At 31.2% G+C, this 19396-nt stretch overlaps 2 protein-coding genes and 1 non-coding gene across 3 annotated transcripts; 1 reads left to right on the top strand and 2 right to left on the bottom strand.

Moving 5' to 3' along the window:
- Position 1: 1 nt before the first annotated feature.
- On the bottom strand, positions 2-73 carry TRNAH-GUG. Its single transcript has one exon. It is a non-coding gene; the product is annotated as a tRNA-His (tRNA).
- A 2936-nt stretch (positions 74-3009) lies between these two features.
- LOC110609450 (kinesin-like protein KIN-7F) lies at positions 3010-11798 on the bottom strand. The gene is made up of 14 exons (XM_021749025.2): positions 10994-11798; positions 10216-10450; positions 9642-9731; positions 9415-9515; positions 9205-9318; positions 9045-9126; positions 8897-8964; positions 8738-8803; positions 8533-8657; positions 6992-7328; positions 5871-5975; positions 4416-5771; positions 3721-4040; positions 3010-3620 (listed from the first exon to the last, which is right to left on the bottom strand). Exons 2-14 carry the CDS (start codon positions 10424-10426, stop codon positions 3293-3295), a joined length of 3303 nt encoding a protein of 1100 aa, XP_021604717.1. The 5' UTR covers positions 10427-10450; positions 10994-11798; the 3' UTR covers positions 3010-3292.
- A 4414-nt stretch (positions 11799-16212) lies between these two features.
- On the top strand, positions 16213-18769 carry LOC110608550. The gene is made up of 3 exons (XM_021747804.1): positions 16213-16502; positions 17927-18041; positions 18160-18769. The coding sequence occupies exons 1-3, from the start codon at positions 16339-16341 to the stop codon at positions 18451-18453; spliced, it is 573 nt and encodes a 190-aa protein (XP_021603496.1). The 5' UTR covers positions 16213-16338; the 3' UTR covers positions 18454-18769.
- Positions 18770-19396: the final 627 nt, after the last annotated feature.

The raw sequence follows: 19396 nt of genomic DNA, 5'->3' as shown, positions 1-19396 counted from the left end.
GTGTGGCTGCTGGGATTCGAGCCCAGGTCTCCACGGCCACAACGTGGAATTCTTACCACTAAACTACAGCCACCAATTGCTTTTTTCTCCTATAACTCCAATAAAACCTTTTAACAAAAAATTTCCCCTTTTCTTTTGTGTTATTGAGCCTTGTACTGATATTTTCCTTTTTACATTCACATTTTTTTTTTCTCTAATATTATTCAGTCCTCATTCCATTACCATCTTTAATTATATTCAATGAAGCCTGCTCTTGAAATGGGAAAGAATCCCACTAATCCAATTACATTTTAATTTGTTTCAAAAATATTAAATTAATAAATATTTTAAACGATTTATTACTATGAAAGTAAAAAAAAAAAAATTAATTAGAGAAGCTCTTAAATACATTAAATAAATGTGAAAATTGTTTTTGAGACAACCATTTTACTTGAGTTGATCAATTGATCTAATTTTTAACAAATTATTAATAATTGTTGATTTTTTTTATAGTCTAATTATTTTTTAAGATAAATTTGATGACAAGTTATATATTAGAGTAGTTGGTGTGAGAATTCGACCTCTATTTATAATGTTTTCAACTTGAAATTTCTTTAGATTTTTTAATTTAGCATTTTGGGTTTAAATTGAATGTGAAACAAAGTTTTAAGCGGTTTTGATTGGACCTAATATGTTAATTTTTTAAAAATAGTGATAAAAATTTATATTTAAAAAAATAAAACTGAATTACATGCAGATAAAAAGAATAAGTTAATAATATTATTTTTACTTCATTTACATTTCTATTAATATTATTATAGTTTTATATATATTAAATAAAATTATTAATATCTTTTTTACCACTAATTAATATTTGAGTTCTATTTACCTATTACTTAACAATAAAATATATTAATAATAATGAAGAAAAAAGGAAGATGCACGCTCTTTACATCTTTAGGCAATAGAAAAGGACTCTTAAGTTGGGCAATTATCGTCTAAAATAATTCCATGGTAAATTCAAGACATAAGAAAAGACTTCATATAAGTTTCATATCCCTTAGATGCATTTCTTCTGCAACAATAAAATTAGATTGATGCATTTTGATAACTGAATTTAAAGCAATTCAAAAATTGAAGTCTTGTGTAACAACAGGCTCAGCCCTTTTTGGAAGGGCCTTCACTGATCTTTCTTTTCTTTGGATAAATAAAATCCAAAACCAATTAATCATAACAAGAACGCTTGATACTTGTGTTTATTTATTTTGAAGTCCCCAACCAAATTCATTTCATGAATTTTCTCCATAAATTTTCCCCCAGTTTTTGCTTCTGCATGCAGGAGCAGCAACCCACTACTCACACTGCAGAATTGAAATTCTGCTACTGCAGGAGCTTCAACTACCATAATATAATTTATTCTCAGCAATTCTTATTGTGCCTTTGCTCATTAACACGTTACACATTACCAATCTCTATTTTACAGTTAAAAACCAACAGTGCGTACCTCTTTTTCACTATAATTTTACAGCAAAACTGAGTATGAGCATATAATAAACAGCCCTCAACTTAAATCTAAACAATCAAAAGAAAGGGAGAAAGAGATCAAAGGCTAAAGGAACTAGACCAAAGATTTAACATCCTGCCATCCTGGGGCATCAAAGCTGCAGTCTTGTTCTTGCTAGGCAAAGAAAGAAAAACATTAGATAGAGACTTGTTGGAAGAAACTTTGTGAAACACATTGAAGAAAGAAGCACCAGCAAAAAGGAAACAGAAGCAGGCAACAGGAATGGAAACAGCAGTGTTTATAGCTATGAAGGTGGTTCCTGGACTGTCTTCAGCATCTATGTACTTTATGTCCATGGTCACTGCCAAGACTATGAATCCCCCAGTGCCAGCAGCTTGAAGGCCCATCACTATCCAGAAAATAGTTGAAATAAGTAGCCTGTCTATGCAATTGCACTCCACAAACACATGAATGTTTTTGGGTTTTCTTTTTCTTTTCCTTTCTTGGCTAGAAAAATGAGAGAAGAAAAGTGAATAATAATCAAGCTGAGGGACTCCATTGATTCATACAGCTGCATTCGAACAAACGGGCAGTATTTTTTTTTTTTTTAATGTGGATTAAGAATTTACACCGAATGATTTATTTGCCTGATGAGACAAGTTGAGAAGACAAAAAAGAAATGGGAAAAAAGACAACAGTAAGTTCACAAGAGAGCAGCTAGTCATGGAGGATTGCTAAAGCCAAAACACTCTTTGAATCAAAATTAATGTGAAGCAAACTGAGTGCAACGCAAGCACCTAATCATATTATATTTGAGAAAAAAAAGGGTTATGTTTTTTTTTTTTTTTAAATCCAAGGATATGAGTTTGAATTCCTTACTTTTAAAATAAAAGAAATTATTTTCATTAATAAATGCTCATCAGCATTTATAATAAAAACCTATCTCTTAAAATTTAAAGTACAATAATAAAAATTTTCTTTCATACAACTAATAACTGCAATTTGGTTTGGCCTCAAAATTATGGTTTTTCTGTTGATTGAAAATTCACACTAACTATGGTTGTAGCTTTTGAGAATTTAACTTCAACATGAAGCTTAAGAACTTACGTTGACTTAAATAATTTAAATAAACATCACGATTAAAGGTGCTCATTTAGAGAAATAGAACTCTTATTTCAAAAAAAAAAAAAAAAAAAAAAAAAAAAGAAAAAATCTCAATAGGAGACGGTCAATAAATTAAAAAAATTTATAAAAATATATAAAAAAATCAATTAAACGTTAATTTAAAAAAAAATTACTACTGATAAAAATGGCCAACGATATTCCTAAAGATCGTCTTTTTTCCCAGAGGATGTAGTCATGATTATTAACATAAGTATCAACCTTTATCAATATCAACCTAATCAACCTAATCATTGAGTTTCGGAAACCACTGGGAGTGAGAAGAAGGCATAAAGACAATACAGACTTATAATTTCCTACATTTTCATCACTAAATCAAGAAACTTTCATACTAAGATCACATAGAACCATAAGAAACACGCTCGTTTATACATATTTTCCTTTTGATTACACTTGAAAAAGAATATGAAAATTCTAAGGAGGAAGTAGAAGAATTAGCCTGGCAATAACACGTTATTTCTATCATTAACAGATTTACAAGCTCTCTCACAACCAATTACAATGAGAATGAGAAAATGCAAATAAGAAAAATACCTTAAATTTAATACCTAACTATGTGTATTGTTGGTGCTGTCCGAATCATCAATTAGCCATGAAATTTTTACCCTACAGTACTCCACAAAAAGCTTACAAAATAGACAACACACTGCGCATCCAAATAGAAAATTTCCTCCTGCTTAGGTGCTGTGGTGTAAAATTGAGAAGTCCAAACATTTCCTTCAATGTTTGTTCTTGGCCTTCAATGCCAACCAGTTTCGCAACAAGAGTGGCACTCTGGGTAATATGGTCCATGTCTGTTGTCTCAGTCCACAGGCGGTGGACCACCTGCATCCTCCTATTGCTTGAACTCAATGAGATGCCCCATTTCAGGAAAATGTTCTCTCTTTCTTCTTTAGAGAGTCTCTTCTGCATTTGACTACATAGCATCTGCCTCTCTTGATTTAAAGCCCTCTTGCTGTTTGCAATAGAAAAACCACATCATCTCATTGCAGTTGAATATCGAAGTATCTATGTGTTTATGTACGTATTTAATGTTTAATATGTAACTAATATACCTTGAAGCGAGACTTAGACTTCTTCCATCAACCAGAGTTTCATGACCACGAGAAAATGTCTCCTTGAGGAAGGACAGCTTCCTAAGCTCAACCTCCATGTAGAAAGAATCTTTTGGATCACCCTTAAACAACAGGAAGAAGTATGTCCTATGAACCAGTGAGACACAGCAAGCATGCCAAAGTTCAATAATTTCCTGTTGAAGCCTCTTAAATTCTGAAGCCCACTTCACAGCACTCTCTAAGTCATCTTGAATTGGATCCAACCCAACACTTTTTACACTCTTTATTGAATCAATGGCTTCTGATTTTGTTTCTTGCTCCTAGCATTCATGACAATCAAGATAAGATGAGTGAGCAGGTAGTCTCATCAATCATTCTAATGTTGGTCCACCTCCAAATTGAAGGAAGGGGAAACTGGATGGACAGAGAAGAAGAAGAAAGGAGAGGATTGAGGAAAAGAGAGAGAGCACATGTATGATACATGCTGCTACACAGCTGAATAATTTAGGCATTCCTACGAGATCTAATAATGACAGCTAATCATTGATGCGTACACAAAATATAGGGCTTCAGTTGTTGCCACTATTATCCAAGAATAAGATCCAAAACTGAATGATAAAGTGCTAAAAAATTATGAAGAAAAAAGATATTGAGCTTTTAGAAGAAGAAATCAAGACAAAGAAACGAAAACTCACAGATTGATCAATCAAGTACTTCGTTCCTGCATCTGACTTACTGATACTGGTACTCTTCCAATCAATTGAAGTTTCAATACTATGCAATTGATAATCATCAACAGTGGCACTGCCCACAGAAGTCGATGAGTCATTTCTTGATAATTCAACATCATAAGAATTCTTTTGTGCAGAGAACTTTCTATGAGAACCATCATTTCTCCTGGTGAAATCTTTTTCAAACCCTATAAATGGTGTGTTTTCTTTCTTTTCTACCTTTTCAAACAAATATGTTGGCATACTCGTTAGTCTTGCTCTACAGCTTCTACTCCTGATCATCTTCAAGCTCCTAGACCTACATGCTTCTTCATCCAACGACCGTGGAGATGGTCTTTCGGGAGATGGTATTATAAAATCAAAATGCAAACAATTCAGCTCTTTCTCTTCCTTCCGTTGGGGTGACCCCAATTCTTGATTTTCTTTATCTTCTTTCTCATCCTCTGTCAATTCTGAGGTGCATGTACTTATATTAGGAGGTGAAGCATTAGATTCATCAAAATGCAAGCAATTCAGCTCTTTCTCTTCCTTCAAATGGGGGGACCCTAACGCTTGATCTTCTTTATCTTCTCTCTCAACCTCTGTCAATCCTGAGGTGCATGTATTTACATTAGGAGATGAAGCATTAGATTCATCAAAATGCAAGCAATTCAGCTCTTTCTCTTCCTTCAATTGGGGTGACCCTAATACTTGATTTTCTTTATTTTCTTTCTCAACCTCTGTCAATTCTAAGGCGCATCTATCCATATTAGGAGATGAAGTGTTAATCTCATTAAAATGTAAGCAATTCAGCTCTTTCTCTTCCTTCAATTGGGGTGACCCTAATTCTTGATTTTCTTTATCTTCTTTCTCAACCTCTGTCAATTCTGAGGTGTATGTATTTGTATTAGGAGATGAAGCATTAGATTCTACATATCTGTGCGGGCTATTCTCTGACAATCGTGAATTTGCATATTTGTCTTCACTTGACTCTTCCACCGTGATGCATTGTACTTCCTTGCAAGGATTGCTTGGATTCTCACAACTCAGTTCTTCACTATCCTTCACATGTATAACATCACCAACAAAATTAGAAGTACAGGTTGAAAGTTTAGGAAAGGAATTTGTTCGAACGCAACTGTCTTCAAATTCTACAAGTTGGATAAAATTCTCTTCAGAATTGGTACTATAGTCTCCAGCAGAGCACTGAGATGCATTAAAAGACCTGACACCAATATCTAGGAAGTGAGGATCCTCTGAGGCAGGTGAATATGATATTGAATTTTCAGATTTAAATGAATTTCGCACTCGCAATCTAGGGTAATGATGATCTTGATATGCCTGGACAAGGAATAAAACTTAAGAGAAGACAAATGGAGAAAAAATTGAATTCTTCAGCTAGATAAAATGTTCTGAGGGAGTGGGGGAAGATGCGCATACTGATATTGTGGAAGATCCATCATCTTCAGCCGCTCTTAATAGATTCTCAACCTGAGAATTAGCAAGTTCTAGTTGCTGATTCAGCTTTGCAACCTCACTCATTAGCTGCATGAGGGGAGAAAAATAAAAATTCAAGACCAAAAGAAAGAAGATGGGTATTGCATAAATGAATGACAATTATTCGGGCCCTAAAATCCTGATGGTTATGAATATAATTGTCTAGCATACAATTAAAGCGTGAACCAATACTGAAATGATCAAATGAATAATTAAAGCAAAGGGGGGAACCAATGCTTTTGCTAGTTACACGCAGAAATTAAATAAAATAAAATACAGTGGACTAATTAATAACTAATTCAATATATAGGTCAATGAAGTAGGATTGGGAAGTTCCACTATGTAATATGGGAGTGTGAGAGAGGGATGATGTCCGGTGGAATTAATTTAATAGCATGGTCCTTCTTATGTAAGCTACCTCTTCCTCTACTCTAGTTGAATTGTAACTAATGACAGGCTCACTAATTAAAAGAAGAAAATCCTTGAGTTTTGCAGCCATTCAACTGAAGCCACACATAATGAATATCAAAGTATGCATTGTGCAATATTATATTCTTCCAATATATTGTCAAGCCATGGCTTCCTAGTTGGTCAATGTTCTGAATCCTGGAATTGACCTCCTGCCAATTACCTGGGATAAGATGGGAACTGGTTGACAAAGTTACTGGAGTTGTTACTCAGGGCTTGGTCGAGACATATATTGTACATGGATATGCATGCATGGGTGTGGACATGTTCAATAAAAACATGTTCATGTTGCAGAGAGAATCATATCCAAAGGGAGGTTTCTAGTTCATGTCATTTCCAGAAGATTGACATATTGAAAGTACAAATGCACGGGAATAGAAAGTTTTGAAGCTTTAAGAATGTGTTCTCCTGGTAAGCATAGAGAGCACTTGATATTACTTATTAATTATGGCTTGGTTCTTTGAGACACATGTACCTCATGCATTTAAGTGTAATTTCATGATAGCAAGGTGTTTGTGGATGGTAACTTAGGAGGAATTAACAGTTCAACATGTACTCAATATGATGCAAGGAACCTATAACACCTATAGCATCACCTTTTCAATCTGAAGGTCTTTTTCTCTCAGTAATTCTGTGGAATCCGATGTAAGGGAATTGGACCCTGTACATCTTAACTGACACTCCAATCTAGCTAATTCCTTTTGCAGTTGCTTCACCAATGCTTTATCAGACACAACCAGATTGACACGTGCATTAGTTGTCACTTCTTTAGCACAACTTGCAAACAGGAGTGTGTTTCTAGATTGCTCAACATGGGTTCGTGCAGGGCTTATAGTACAAACGATGGCAGTCCTAGCATTGCCTCCTAAGGAAGACTGTAGTATGCGGGTCAGCTTTGAATCTCTGAAAGGAACATGTCCATTTCTTCCTTTGCTGCATCAAGCCGTAAATTTATAAAAATTAGCACCAATATTATATTCAGTTTAATTTGATTTGTGGAAACACCAAAGTGAAAAAAGAAAAAAAAGAGAGTATGAAAATCCAAAAAAGTGAAGAGAACTCCGTATGCAAAAAGGAGGAATTTTTTTAAAGAAAAGAAAAGGCAAAAGAGCTTCAGAATGACTGTGGCAGCTGCTGTCATAGTCAATCACAAGACAGTTATCTATTTGATAACAAAATATCCACATCTCAACTTTCATGTGAATAGTTGAATTACAGTCTATAAATTCACAAATAACAAAATACAAGGCAATGCAATCTATATTTTGCAAGTTAGCAAAGTGTGATCGAACCTTTAAGCACTAAATATTTCCAGTAAGTGACCTACGTATTTTCATTTTTCAACGAGTTTGTTTATTGTAAGCTTTGTCAACTAGTGCTGCAAGAGAAGGAAACAGGAAAAAGGGAAAGTCTTTGTAATGAATGAAAAGTAAGCAATAACTAGAGAATAAGATCGACTCATTTGGTCCATATTTCCATGCATCAATCAACACCTAACTATGTTATATTGTGGAAAATAGATCATGTACCAAAAACCTATCAGTATGTCTTGGTTGTATTATTATAATGTATGATGAACTCTTGTTCTGCCAGAGCAGTGGCACTTCATTGTTATTTATTTTCGTTTTCTTTATTCTTGACTCAGTTCTGGAATCCAAAACACTATTCAATGACAATGTAATTGTACAGATACAATAGTTTATGGATAGAAAAAATTTCATTCAGTTTCTTCAAAATGCCTATAATATTGTCCTCCTTTTTTTCTCCTTAAAAATCCCATAACTAAAGCGTAAATATATATTTTCATGGTGGATTGGTGGAATTAGTTATGCTTCCAGGTCTTCACTGTATGAAGTGATGAAGGAAACATAGATTATGTAATTTCTTCTTTCACTCCTGTCAACAACAATGATGTAAAATATTTGAAATTTGATAAGATTGGAAATACAGCAAATTTATCTGATGGGTTAAATATTTGAAATTTGATAAGATTGGAAATACAGCAAATTTATCTGATGGGTTAAATTTGAATTCTTACTTCCATACTTTAAAATTTACAAAATTATAGTAGTTACAGAAGATAGCTGCTTCCAACACTATTTCACAAAGAAGTTTAGGACAGGTTAGAAAAGCTCACCTTAGCTTACGGATAACCGTCCCCAGGGTCAGTAAACTGCGATTTATGTGGCACCCTTCTTTCAACCTCATGCCACCTGACAAAGACTGAGATGCACGCTCACTTCCCGCTAGATCAACAAAATTCTGTATGGAGAACAATGAATATTACATAAACTGCTGTCAGTTTTACCAGATTAACAAATGGCAAACTTTAGGAATCATACCACTCCAGCTGCAAGGGCGCTTGACTTGCCATTGCCTAAATATTCACGTGCAGAACTTTCAATCATCTGGCATGAAACCCATTGTCAGTACTACAATGCGGAAAATAAGTATTTCACTGCAAATTTAAATTTCATATTGAAATAACCATTTAGTTATACCAGTCTCAGAATCTGATGAGATCTGGAGCTTGTTTCATTCATAGAAGTCTCCCCTATTTGTCTTTGAGCTGCAGAAATGCACCAGAACATTACCCAAGTAATCATCAATCTTCTAGTGAAAGCAAAAAGTAGTCTAGGGATGACTTGCCTTCACAGATTGATAGAAGTTCTTTAAAATGATTCCAGTCCCTCAGAGTTTCCTCTATGAGTCTTTCAACAACTGTTCCTCTCTGTTAACATTGACAGACGTTATTGCAATGGAAAAATGCATATGGCAATTCTTCACCATACTGAAAAATGAGAATTACCTCAGGGTCATCTAGAAGTCGAAGAGGAGTTGTATCCAAACTAAGGAGGTCTCGGACAGATTCATTGTAAATCTCCATGGCAGAAAACTTCAGAATAAATTCTCTTTCCTTATGCTGCAAAGCACAAAATATGGAAGCTTTTCATCAAATCAAGGGAAAACCTAAAAAACATAGAAAAACACTAGATTAAAAGTAACAATTTTGCATTACCTTTTTTACATAATCATAAATATCTGCTACAGTGTACTCTGTAATTCCACTCATGGTGTATGTCTTTCCACTACTTGTTTGTCCATATGCAAATATACTTGCTGAAGTAATTATAAGGGAAATAAGATGAGTTAAAAACATAAAGATGAAGTTTGGAGTAAATTTCCGTCAAGAGAACAGTAAAATAATAATAATAATGATAATAATAATAAATAGGTTGTACTTACAGTTTATACCATTGACAACCGAAAGTGCAACTTCCTTGGCTCCTTCCTCATACACCTGCCTTGTGGAGGAATCCGGCCTAAATACTCTGTCTACAACCAACAAATTAACCAAAGAACAGGAAAAAGAAAAGCCAAAATAAGAGAATGAGATGGTGAAAACACCAGATGTCAGACAAAGTGCTAAAATAACTCTCTGCAAATACATTACAAAAAATAACTTAATGAACACATGAAGTCATGAACACAAATACAACCAACTTCACCAAATGGCAATGGAACAGAAGTATTGCTTAATGCCTGAAAGTGGGGATGCATTCAGCATTACTAGATCAATAGACAGAAAAAGGAAATGAGAGAAAAAAAAATGCGACATGATATCCAGGTTCCCAACATCATGAACGGATTCAGAACATTATTTGAACTGCAGAATAATCTTTGTATCAATTAGCTGAGGTGGCAACATTACTATTATCTATATCAACATATTTTGGGAGATCATAGGCACATAATTGCAGATTGCAAGCAAAAGACAAAATCAAAATTTATTAAACTGTGACATAAGCAAAATTCTTACCAAATGTATAGACAGTTGGGTACATGGACCTCTCAGAAACTGAAAGATTATTCCTATACATGACAGTATTGTCATTGATGCATTCCCAATCCGATACATCATTTCTTGCAGTTTCCTTATCATTTAAAGGCCTCAGCCGAACTGAAACCAGAATTTTCTCCTCACCATCACGCGACCCCTGTACCAGCTCCTCATCATCAGCGGCCCCCATCTCTCGCCTTTGGCATCAAAAAGACTGGAATCATACGATTAGTAGAGAAGTCAATGTACGGTCATACAGACCACACAAATACATCTCGCCTCTCCATCAGCTCCCTCTCCTTTTCTTATTCTTCTGTTAGTGCATTAAGGCTGGGATTTGTTTAATACAAGAAGTTTGCTGGACTCATTGAGAACATAAGGGCCACGCAACTTTAACTACCACAATCATATACATCAGCGAACTAATCATGGATTAATGCTAAATTCACCGACACTTTTGGTCAGTTCTTTGTCTCAAGCAAGAAAGCCAATTTTTCAGTCTAATTAAAATTAAATAAATAAATAAAGGCCTGACCAGCTACATATGCCCTGTGTAATCTATCATTCTTGGAGTCAAACAAATGGTGGTTGTCCAATTAAATTTTGACATATTTTGGATTTTTCTAAATGGTCCCCAGTAACAGACTGTCAAACACCTCGATCTTCTCTCATTACCTTTACACCATCTAGAATATGGAATATATATACACACACAAAAAAGCAAAAAATAAAATAAAATAAAATTTGCCTTTTTCACCTTGGCGAGTGAGAATTCAGAGTCTCTTTCCAGGAATGTTTGTGGCCTCTGGAAGAATCCTCACTGACTCCATGTGCAGATTATCTGTATTACAATCAGCCACACCTAACTATGACGATGGCGCTTGGATTTTTGTCCTCCAAGATTTAGAGTTTTCGGCTGTTTTGCGATGTTGTCTAAATGTAGCCCTGTAACCAACAGAAATCTCTTCGCAGGTTGCGCACAATCCAAAAAGCAAATAACACAGTAACTTATTTTAACAAATATTACCGAAAACAAGGCATTACAATCAAATTTCCCTGCATCCACCAGAAAAAAATAAGAACACGAAGAAGAAGAAGCAGTAAACTGAGATGCAAATTGGAATTCAACGAGTCATTTTTTCAAATCTTGAACCGGGAAAAAAAAAAAACAAAAAGTTAGAATTGAAACATGTAGGAGTAGAACTCCAAACAGAATCCGATGAAATGCAACCAAGCAATACCTTGGCAACAACAGCAAATGAATTTCGAAATTTTTCCACGAAATTCTCTGGTCCTCTGACCGCAAATTTAAGAACATAGTCAAAATTATTCAATCAAGCGAAAAAAGAAAATCTAAAAAATACAGATGATTATTCTCTGACCTCAAGCAGCTCTAATCTCGTCGGAGAAACCGTGAAAATTGAGAAAAGAGCGAATGGAGATGAAGAGAAAACGGATTATTATCTCTCCCTGGCCTGTGTGGTAGCTTCTGTGGACAGATTATAAAAGGAAAGGAAAAGAGTTGTGTTGGTTAGTTGCTTTCTTAGGCTCGTAGCTGCCGTTTGGATGTTATTAGCCTTTGATTTAAAACTACCGCGCAAAGGCTAAAGCTAGGCTAACACCTCCTCTCTCTCTCTCTCTTCCCTAATTAAGTCATTATTATGATTTTACCTAATTTGCTTCTTGTTCAAGCTTAATTGATTTCCTAATTGTATTCATTATTTATTAGTTACTTGGTTAGTTCAATGATAACTAATAATATGTTTATATTATTTGGTCAGTCATCTGTATACTCATTTAATCACTTTAATTACTTTGACTTCATTAAAATTTTGTTAATATTATATTATTTTTAAATGTTAAAAAACCAATCAATAAGTTTGAAGTAAATTGTTATATATATTATTTAAAAACTTAAAGTCAAAATCATTATTGGTTAATTTTTTTTATTTTAACTAATCCAAATAGTTAGTCAAGCTTTGTGGTTTGTGTATATTTTTTTTTATATTTTTCTAATGTTAAATTTGAGTGAATGTTTATGTGTCATAGTCAGTATGATAACATCAGTATGGTTTTCTATTTTTTATTTTTAATATATTAAATGGAAGGCTAAGCTCAAAAGGTATAAAGATTATATAATAGAAGAGCTATAAAAAAATATTTCCTATTGATTAAATTTTTTAATGTTTTAAATATTAAAAGTTACGAAAAATATATATCTAAAATTATTTTTTTTAAAGCAAAATCAAGAATTGAATAACTTAAAAGAATTAAACTCGTTTTCAAACTTAATGGGTTTTAGAATTAGGGTTATGAATTTTAAAATTACATATTTTTCATATTTTTCTTTTGAAGAGAAAAGGACTATAGTTCATTAATTAGCTCAGAAATGCGGCATTTCTGAAAGAAAGTGAAACTGAAGATTAATTCCAGCATATCCAAAAGTTAGGACAATAGAAATAGGTGAGGTTCCAATTTGTTTAGAAAAATGTAGGTTATATGTATATATAGTATGGTTTAGAGGCTGTTTTCTATTTTCTGTTATTGTCAAATACTTAAGGATTTAAACCAAGATCAAGTCAATAATAACACATATACATTTAGAAATTAATTAAGGATATATAAAATTAAATTGAAGTATTGTTTTTCTGATCTTGATTAAGCTTATAAAATTAGTGGACCATTGTCATTCAGAATAAAAGAGGCATTTAAAAGTTTAAATAAATAGTTTTTCTTTTAAATTTTAATTAAAATTCGAATTCTCATAAAAATATGTGAAATTACACGGAGTAAGTAGTAATTGCATGCAGGAGAACAAAAAGGGAAATTGCAGAATTATTCAGCTTACTCATCAATACACAGTGATTATTAATTGTAAAAAAGCTATCTCTACTCTATTTTTGCTTTTAGCAATATAAAAAGTGAGTTTCAAATGTTATGATCCTTTTTCAATTAATTTACAAAACTTAGCCTTGTAAAATTTCTCAGACCATGTGAAAAGCTGAAAAAATAATAATAATAAAAAAGATATGAATCCATGCCAGGCACATGGGAAGCAGAAAATTAACTAAGAATGGTTCAGATACATACATGAGCAGTGGCAGCAAGCAACAGGCGACCAAACCATCGCCGTCAGATGATGATAATTTCCCTGTTCCTTAAAATTTTAATACTAGTTTAATTTGTGATTAGCCCATTATTATATGATTTATTTTGATGCCCATGTGCATCGTATGTATGCAATTCTCTTAATTGAAAACCCAACTCATTTGAAATTTCTCCTACATCTGTAATGACTAATGCCTGCCTTCTCCAATAAAACTCATGTAGAAGTTACAGCTATTTTTATAATTATATAAATTAAATTAATATATTATCTTTTGTAAAATATATATATAATAGGAGATAAAGCAGAGACAAATAACAGAAAAAATTGCAGTGTGAGCGAATGATTGACCAGGAGGACCCACTGCTAAGTTAGGAACGCGGGAGCACAGATCCCAGCAGATCAAGGAGAGGCTAATAATTTAAAAAATATATATAAAATTATAATTTTCTTTTATTTTTGAGAATTAAGTACTAAAATTTAAAATTTTATTTATTTATTAAAACGTATTTATTATTAGACTAAATTTGTGAAGATTATAATTTATAAATCATTATGATTATTTATATTTTTATAGTTATTTTATATATCATGAAAAGGTGAATCTAAATATAAATAAAATTTAATTAATTGATATTAGAATCGTTTTTCAATATGAGATTTGAGTTTTAATTTCAGATGAAGTCGTGAAATACAAAATGTATCTAAAGAAAAAAAAAATATATGGAACAATTATTTCATGTCTGCAGATTTTATATAATGATGAATCAATAACTGTTTTTTAAAATATCAATTAGTTTTTTTAAGTAAAGTTTCACCAGGTAATTATGAGTTTTAAGGACATTACTTAGGCCTACTTAGATGAAAAATTTTAAAAATTTCACTATTTTATAATTAAATTTAAAAAATTATAAAATTAATAAAATTATCTAAAATTATAAATTTATTATAATTATATTTAAACTTAAAACTTTAATTAAAAAATATAGATTGATCATAAGATAATACGAGATGAATTATTTTATTATATTTATATATTAAATAAATAAATATTATTAATAAAAAATTTTAAAATTTTTAATTATTTCATAATTTAATTTAAAATTTTAAAAATTTTTATAATTTAATTTAAAATCTCTAAATTTATTTTTCTTGATCTGTTTAGTCTGGTGATTAAAATTAAAATTTTTGCCAAGGGAGTGGCTTCAGCTTTTCAAGGTTGGGCTTATATATCATATGTAATGTAACAAATGGGCCCTCTCATCATCGCCATGGCAGCACCAACTGCGAATCACAACGATCCGAGTGACCAGTAGGTATGCATGGTATGGACATCGGCAAAACAATAATGGTGGGACGAGACCAACATCCCCCTATTTTTTTTCAATAATTTGTAAATTATGAAAAATGCTTATTATATATTACCATTATATATTATAATATATGAACTATAAAAAAATAAAAATCTAACTACCGTTACGTTTTAAAAATTAATTATCTAACACTCTCTTAAAAAACATAATAAATAGTTGTCAATTAAATAAAGAGAAACAATAATTAATATAATAAATATTTTTTAATTAATTGAACATTGAATGTTTGATAATTACTTCTAAAAAATGATTGGAACTAGTATTATTTATACTTTTGATTATTAAAATATATAAAAATATTCTTCTAAAAAAATTGTTTTTCATTCAACAGATTTTTTTTTTGTCAACAACAAGTTAAACACAACTTTAATTTCATTTGAGATTCCTAGCATATGCACTTAAATATATAAGGGAAAAATTCAATAAACGAATAAAAAATATTAAATTTATTTGAATAGCATAATTAAATAATAAAAATATATGTCATTTTTCATATATTTTATTTTTTACAAAATAGAAGGATAGAAAATTTTATTCCTTTCTATACTTCGGCCAATAATCAATAATAATGATAATAATAATACAAGAAATGAACTTGAATATGGGCTTAAATGAGTTTTTTGACCTTTTATATTGGAATGTATTTTAAAAAAAAAAAAAACTGATACGGTTCTTGCATGGGGCCGCATGCAGCAACCAACACTTTTACGGGCAAGGCCGTAACGCGGATTTCCTACGCAATAATACTCGTAGCTCACATGTGTATGACGTAATTAATATCATAATTACTATATATAACGTTTTCATTTGAATGACAATGTTACGGGAAACATCCAAGAAATTTCGTAAGTTTTTTGGACCCTTTGTACTTTCAGCTCAAATAACCCTCCCAACTGCCAAGGGCTAAAATCCCCTCGTTGCTCATTCAGCATTTTTTCTGTTTTCGAGATTAGTTCTTCATTATTATATTTTTTAGACAATTGTGTTTGATTTTGTTGGCCAAGGAGTATTATAAATCAAGTCGAAGTAACACTGGAACACCATGATAGAATGTCAACTTCAAGTTTCAGCTTCCTACTTTTTTTTGAAGGGATTGCATATATGATTTGAAACGAACTGCACAAGTGTACAAGGCCTATTGCTTTCAAAGTTTCAATTAACATATGGCCCCTCAAAGTTTAAAAGTTTTATTATTTTTTTTTTCTTTTAATATAAAGAAGTCCTAAAAAATATAAATTGCCCCTTCAAAAAAAAGTAAAAAATTTCGTTTCCCTTATTAGTCTTCATCATTTTTTGGATATTTACTAATCTTTATTAGTCTTTTCGCATTAGGTAAAAGGCATGAGAAATATGAGCTCAATCTATTTTTATTTTTGTCCTGGATTTGATAAAAGAGAATTTGCTAGGAAAGTTCCTCACATGGCACAACGAAAGAGTGAATTTGAATTGAAAGTGGCAAGATAATTCCCACTTCATTCCCTGCTTTATAAAGGAGGGATTGCTAGCTATGTAGTTCATACAAACTAAGAAAGAAAGCAAGTAAAAAGATATAGCCAGCAGCTTATCAAAGAGCCAAGCCAGCTCCATACATATAGTCGTCTTAGAGAGAAGAAGCAGGAAACGATGGAGATTGAGGGATTGAGCAGCTATGAGGCACTCCCACTTCTCTCCTTGAATCATGTTTCTTTGTTGTGCAGATCTGTATGGGCTTCTGTCAGGTTTTACGAGGATGTTTTGGGCTTTGTTCTCATCAAACGACCCTCTTCTTTCAATTTCAATGGAGCTTGGTCAGTCTTTATTTCCTTTTTTCCTCTCTTTTTTGCTCACTGCTTTATAAATTTTAGCAATGCCAATGAGTTACATAGGAAACAAATGTTTTCATTTGAAAAAATATTTGACACAAATGTGATGTTGAAAACTTGCGAATCTTTACGAATCATATTGTATAATACTTCAATTAATAGAATTGAAAATTTATTTATTTTTAAAATAATTACCGTCTTGACTTCAAAAAAAAAAAAAAAATTACCGTCTTATTTTTATAATTTATTCCAATTAATTAAAATACTTTGAAATTATATTAAAATATTTATATACTTTTATTCCATAAATTAAAAAAATATCAATTAATTTTTATTTATTTTTACAGTGAAATTTATTCTAAATAATTAAAATATCCTTATAGTTTTAGGATTATATTAAAATGCTTTTATATTCTTATTATCTTTTTTATGAAGGATACTTATTATTTTTATTCATTTTAATCATTAGTTTATTAGTAAAAAATAAAACAAAAATTGAATATAAATTTAATTAAATCTTTGCAATTTTATTCAAAGGCCATATAAATACGATTTTCTTTTATTAAGCCTTTACAAAATAATAATATTTTTTAATAATAAAATATTATTTTTTAATATTAAAATATTATTTTTATTAATACAATTTTATTTTTAAAATTTTTAAAATTATTTACTATCTCTATATATTTTTTAACATTTTTATGTGAATTAAAATACTAATTTCAAATAAAAAAAATATTTTATTATTAAAAAAATATTATATTAAGTTAAATTTATTTGGCTCTTGAATAAAAGTACATGAGTGGAATTGATTAAAAAAAATAAATTGAGTTTAGTTGACCCTTAAACAAAAATACAGAGACTTAATTGAACTTTATTTTAACTCCTAATTGCCTTATCCATTAAATAAAATTTACCATCGCATATAATTACCGATTAATTAATAAAACTGACGAGTAGTAGATGAGTAATAAATTTTATTTAATAGGAGGCTAATTTGAATATTTTTTTTCAGTTTTGACCCACAAAATAATGATAAAAATAGATAGAAATTAAGAAATATATTTTTAATTAATAAAATAAAATATAAAAATATTTTAATATAATTTTAAAATTAAAAGATATTTTAGTTAGTTAAGACAAAATACAGAACACAATATTAAAATTATTTTTATTTTTAATTAATAGATTAATGATAAAATTAATTGATGTATTTTTAATTGATGAAATAAAAATATTAAAATATTTTAATGTAATTAAAAAATTATAAAAATATTTTAATTAGTTCCTTTTATTTTTTTTCATTTGTCATAAGAAAAAGAATATATTATTTCATTCTCACCATTAAATATTTTATTGAAAAACAACTGAAATATGAAGAATTCTCTGACATATTTGAATTTATGCAGGTTGTACAATTACGGAATTGGGATACATTTGATTGAGAATCCAGCCATTAATGAATTTGAACCCATTGTCGAACCTCGTCCAATCAATCCCAAGGATAATCACATCTCCTTTCAGGTGCGATCACTACAAACTAAGCTGTGCATATTAATTAGAAATTTTAAAATCACAATTCAAAACATAACTTTTTTTCATAAAATAATACTTTGTTTTTGAAAATTTTAAATTTCGACAGTGCACTGATGTTGGGCTTGTCAAGAGGAGGCTGCAAGAATTGGGTATGAGGTATGTGACAGCAGTGGTGGAAGATGATGGGAACCGGATAGATCAGGTTTTCTTCCATGACCCAGATGGTTACATGGTTGAAATATGCAACTGTGAGAACATCCCAATTATTCCACTCTCCTCCTGCTCATTCAGGCCCAGAAACATGGGAAGCTTCAAAAGAGCAGCACCCAACAATTGTGGGTTTATGGAGAATGTGATGATGGAGAACTTGAGCATGGACATGATGGACATTTCTTTCTGATCACTCATCTGCCCGAGATTTGGAGGAAACAAAAACAAAAAAAAATCCAATTCCATTTGTTGCTTTAACAAAAATCAAATTCCCTTTTACAGGGTCTTATATATATATATGGCAATTGGGTCATCAAGTAGTTTGTATTCAGTAATGTGGGTGCTTGATAATAAGATTGTAAGAAAGAAATATGAGTTGGGTTTGTGTCTGTTGGAAATGCCCTAAAGCCAAACATGTGGCTTTTCATTTTCTGTCAAAGTGAAGATATGTTTGTAACTTACACAGTTTATTCAATGAGACTCCCAGCAACTTGTTTTTGTGTTTATTGTGCTCTCTACTCTCCACCACTAAATCAGGTGGCCTGTTGTACTCTTCATGACAGGTAAGGTTAAAAAGAAATGAAAAACAAGAACAGCAAGAAAAAGGAAAATATAAGAAAATTTTTGTAGCTGATACGAGGGGTTAGGCAATTCTTAGCATGATAACCATTGTTCAGTTGAGGGGTAAAAATAGCATTTTCCTCTTCAAATGGAAGAGGAAATTGTCCAGGTGGCCTGGCAAGTTTCTTTCAAAAGACCCATTAAAATAAAAAAATTTTAAATTAAAAAAATTAAAAATTTCCATCATTATTTTTTTTTAAATTTATAATTTAATTCGTGAATATTGTGATTATTAACAAGTGAGTCCCTGTAATTTTAGAAACCTATTAAAACTTTCTTATTTTTTCTCTCCGTCAACAAAATAATTTTTCCATCTATTTTTATCATTAAAAATATAACAAAAGATCAAATTACTCTCTTCTTTCTCCTCCTCCTTCTCTTCTTCTTTGGTTTTTCTTCTTCTTCTTTTCTTCTTCTTTTTCTTCTTCATCATCGTCTTCTTCTTCTCCTTCGTCATTATCTTCTTTTTATTTTTTTTTTCTTTTTCAAAAAAGAAAATGAGGAAGAGATAC

This window comes from Manihot esculenta, chromosome 2, assembly GCF_001659605.2.
Source record: "Manihot esculenta cultivar AM560-2 chromosome 2, M.esculenta_v8, whole genome shotgun sequence".
Classification (NCBI taxonomy): domain Eukaryota; kingdom Viridiplantae; phylum Streptophyta; class Magnoliopsida; order Malpighiales; family Euphorbiaceae; genus Manihot; species Manihot esculenta.
This window is presented reverse-complemented; position numbering and strand designations above follow the sequence as displayed.

Bases quoted from the DNA above. Each gene is read 5' to 3' on its own strand.
- LOC110608550 (XM_021747804.1), top strand. From the start codon at position 16,339: ATGGAGATTGAGGGATTGAGCAGCTATGAGGCACTCCCACTTCTCTCC. The intron at 16,503-17,926 runs GTCAGTCTTTAT...GAATTTATGCAG, and splicing joins TTCAATTTCAATGGAGCTTG to GTTGTACAATTACGGAATTG. The intron at 18,042-18,159 runs GTGCGATCACTA...AAATTTCGACAG, and splicing joins ATAATCACATCTCCTTTCAG to TGCACTGATGTTGGGCTTGT.
- LOC110609450 (XM_021749025.2), bottom strand. From the start codon at position 10,426: ATGGGGGCCGCTGATGATGAGGAGCTGGTACAGGGGTCGCGTGATGGT. The intron at 4,041-4,415 runs GTGAGTTTTCGT...CATGAATGCTAG, and splicing joins AGTACTTGATTGATCAATCT to GAGCAAGAAACAAAATCAGA. The intron at 3,621-3,720 runs GTATATTAGTTA...TATTGCAAACAG, and splicing joins AGTCTAAGTCTCGCTTCAAG to CAAGAGGGCTTTAAATCAAG.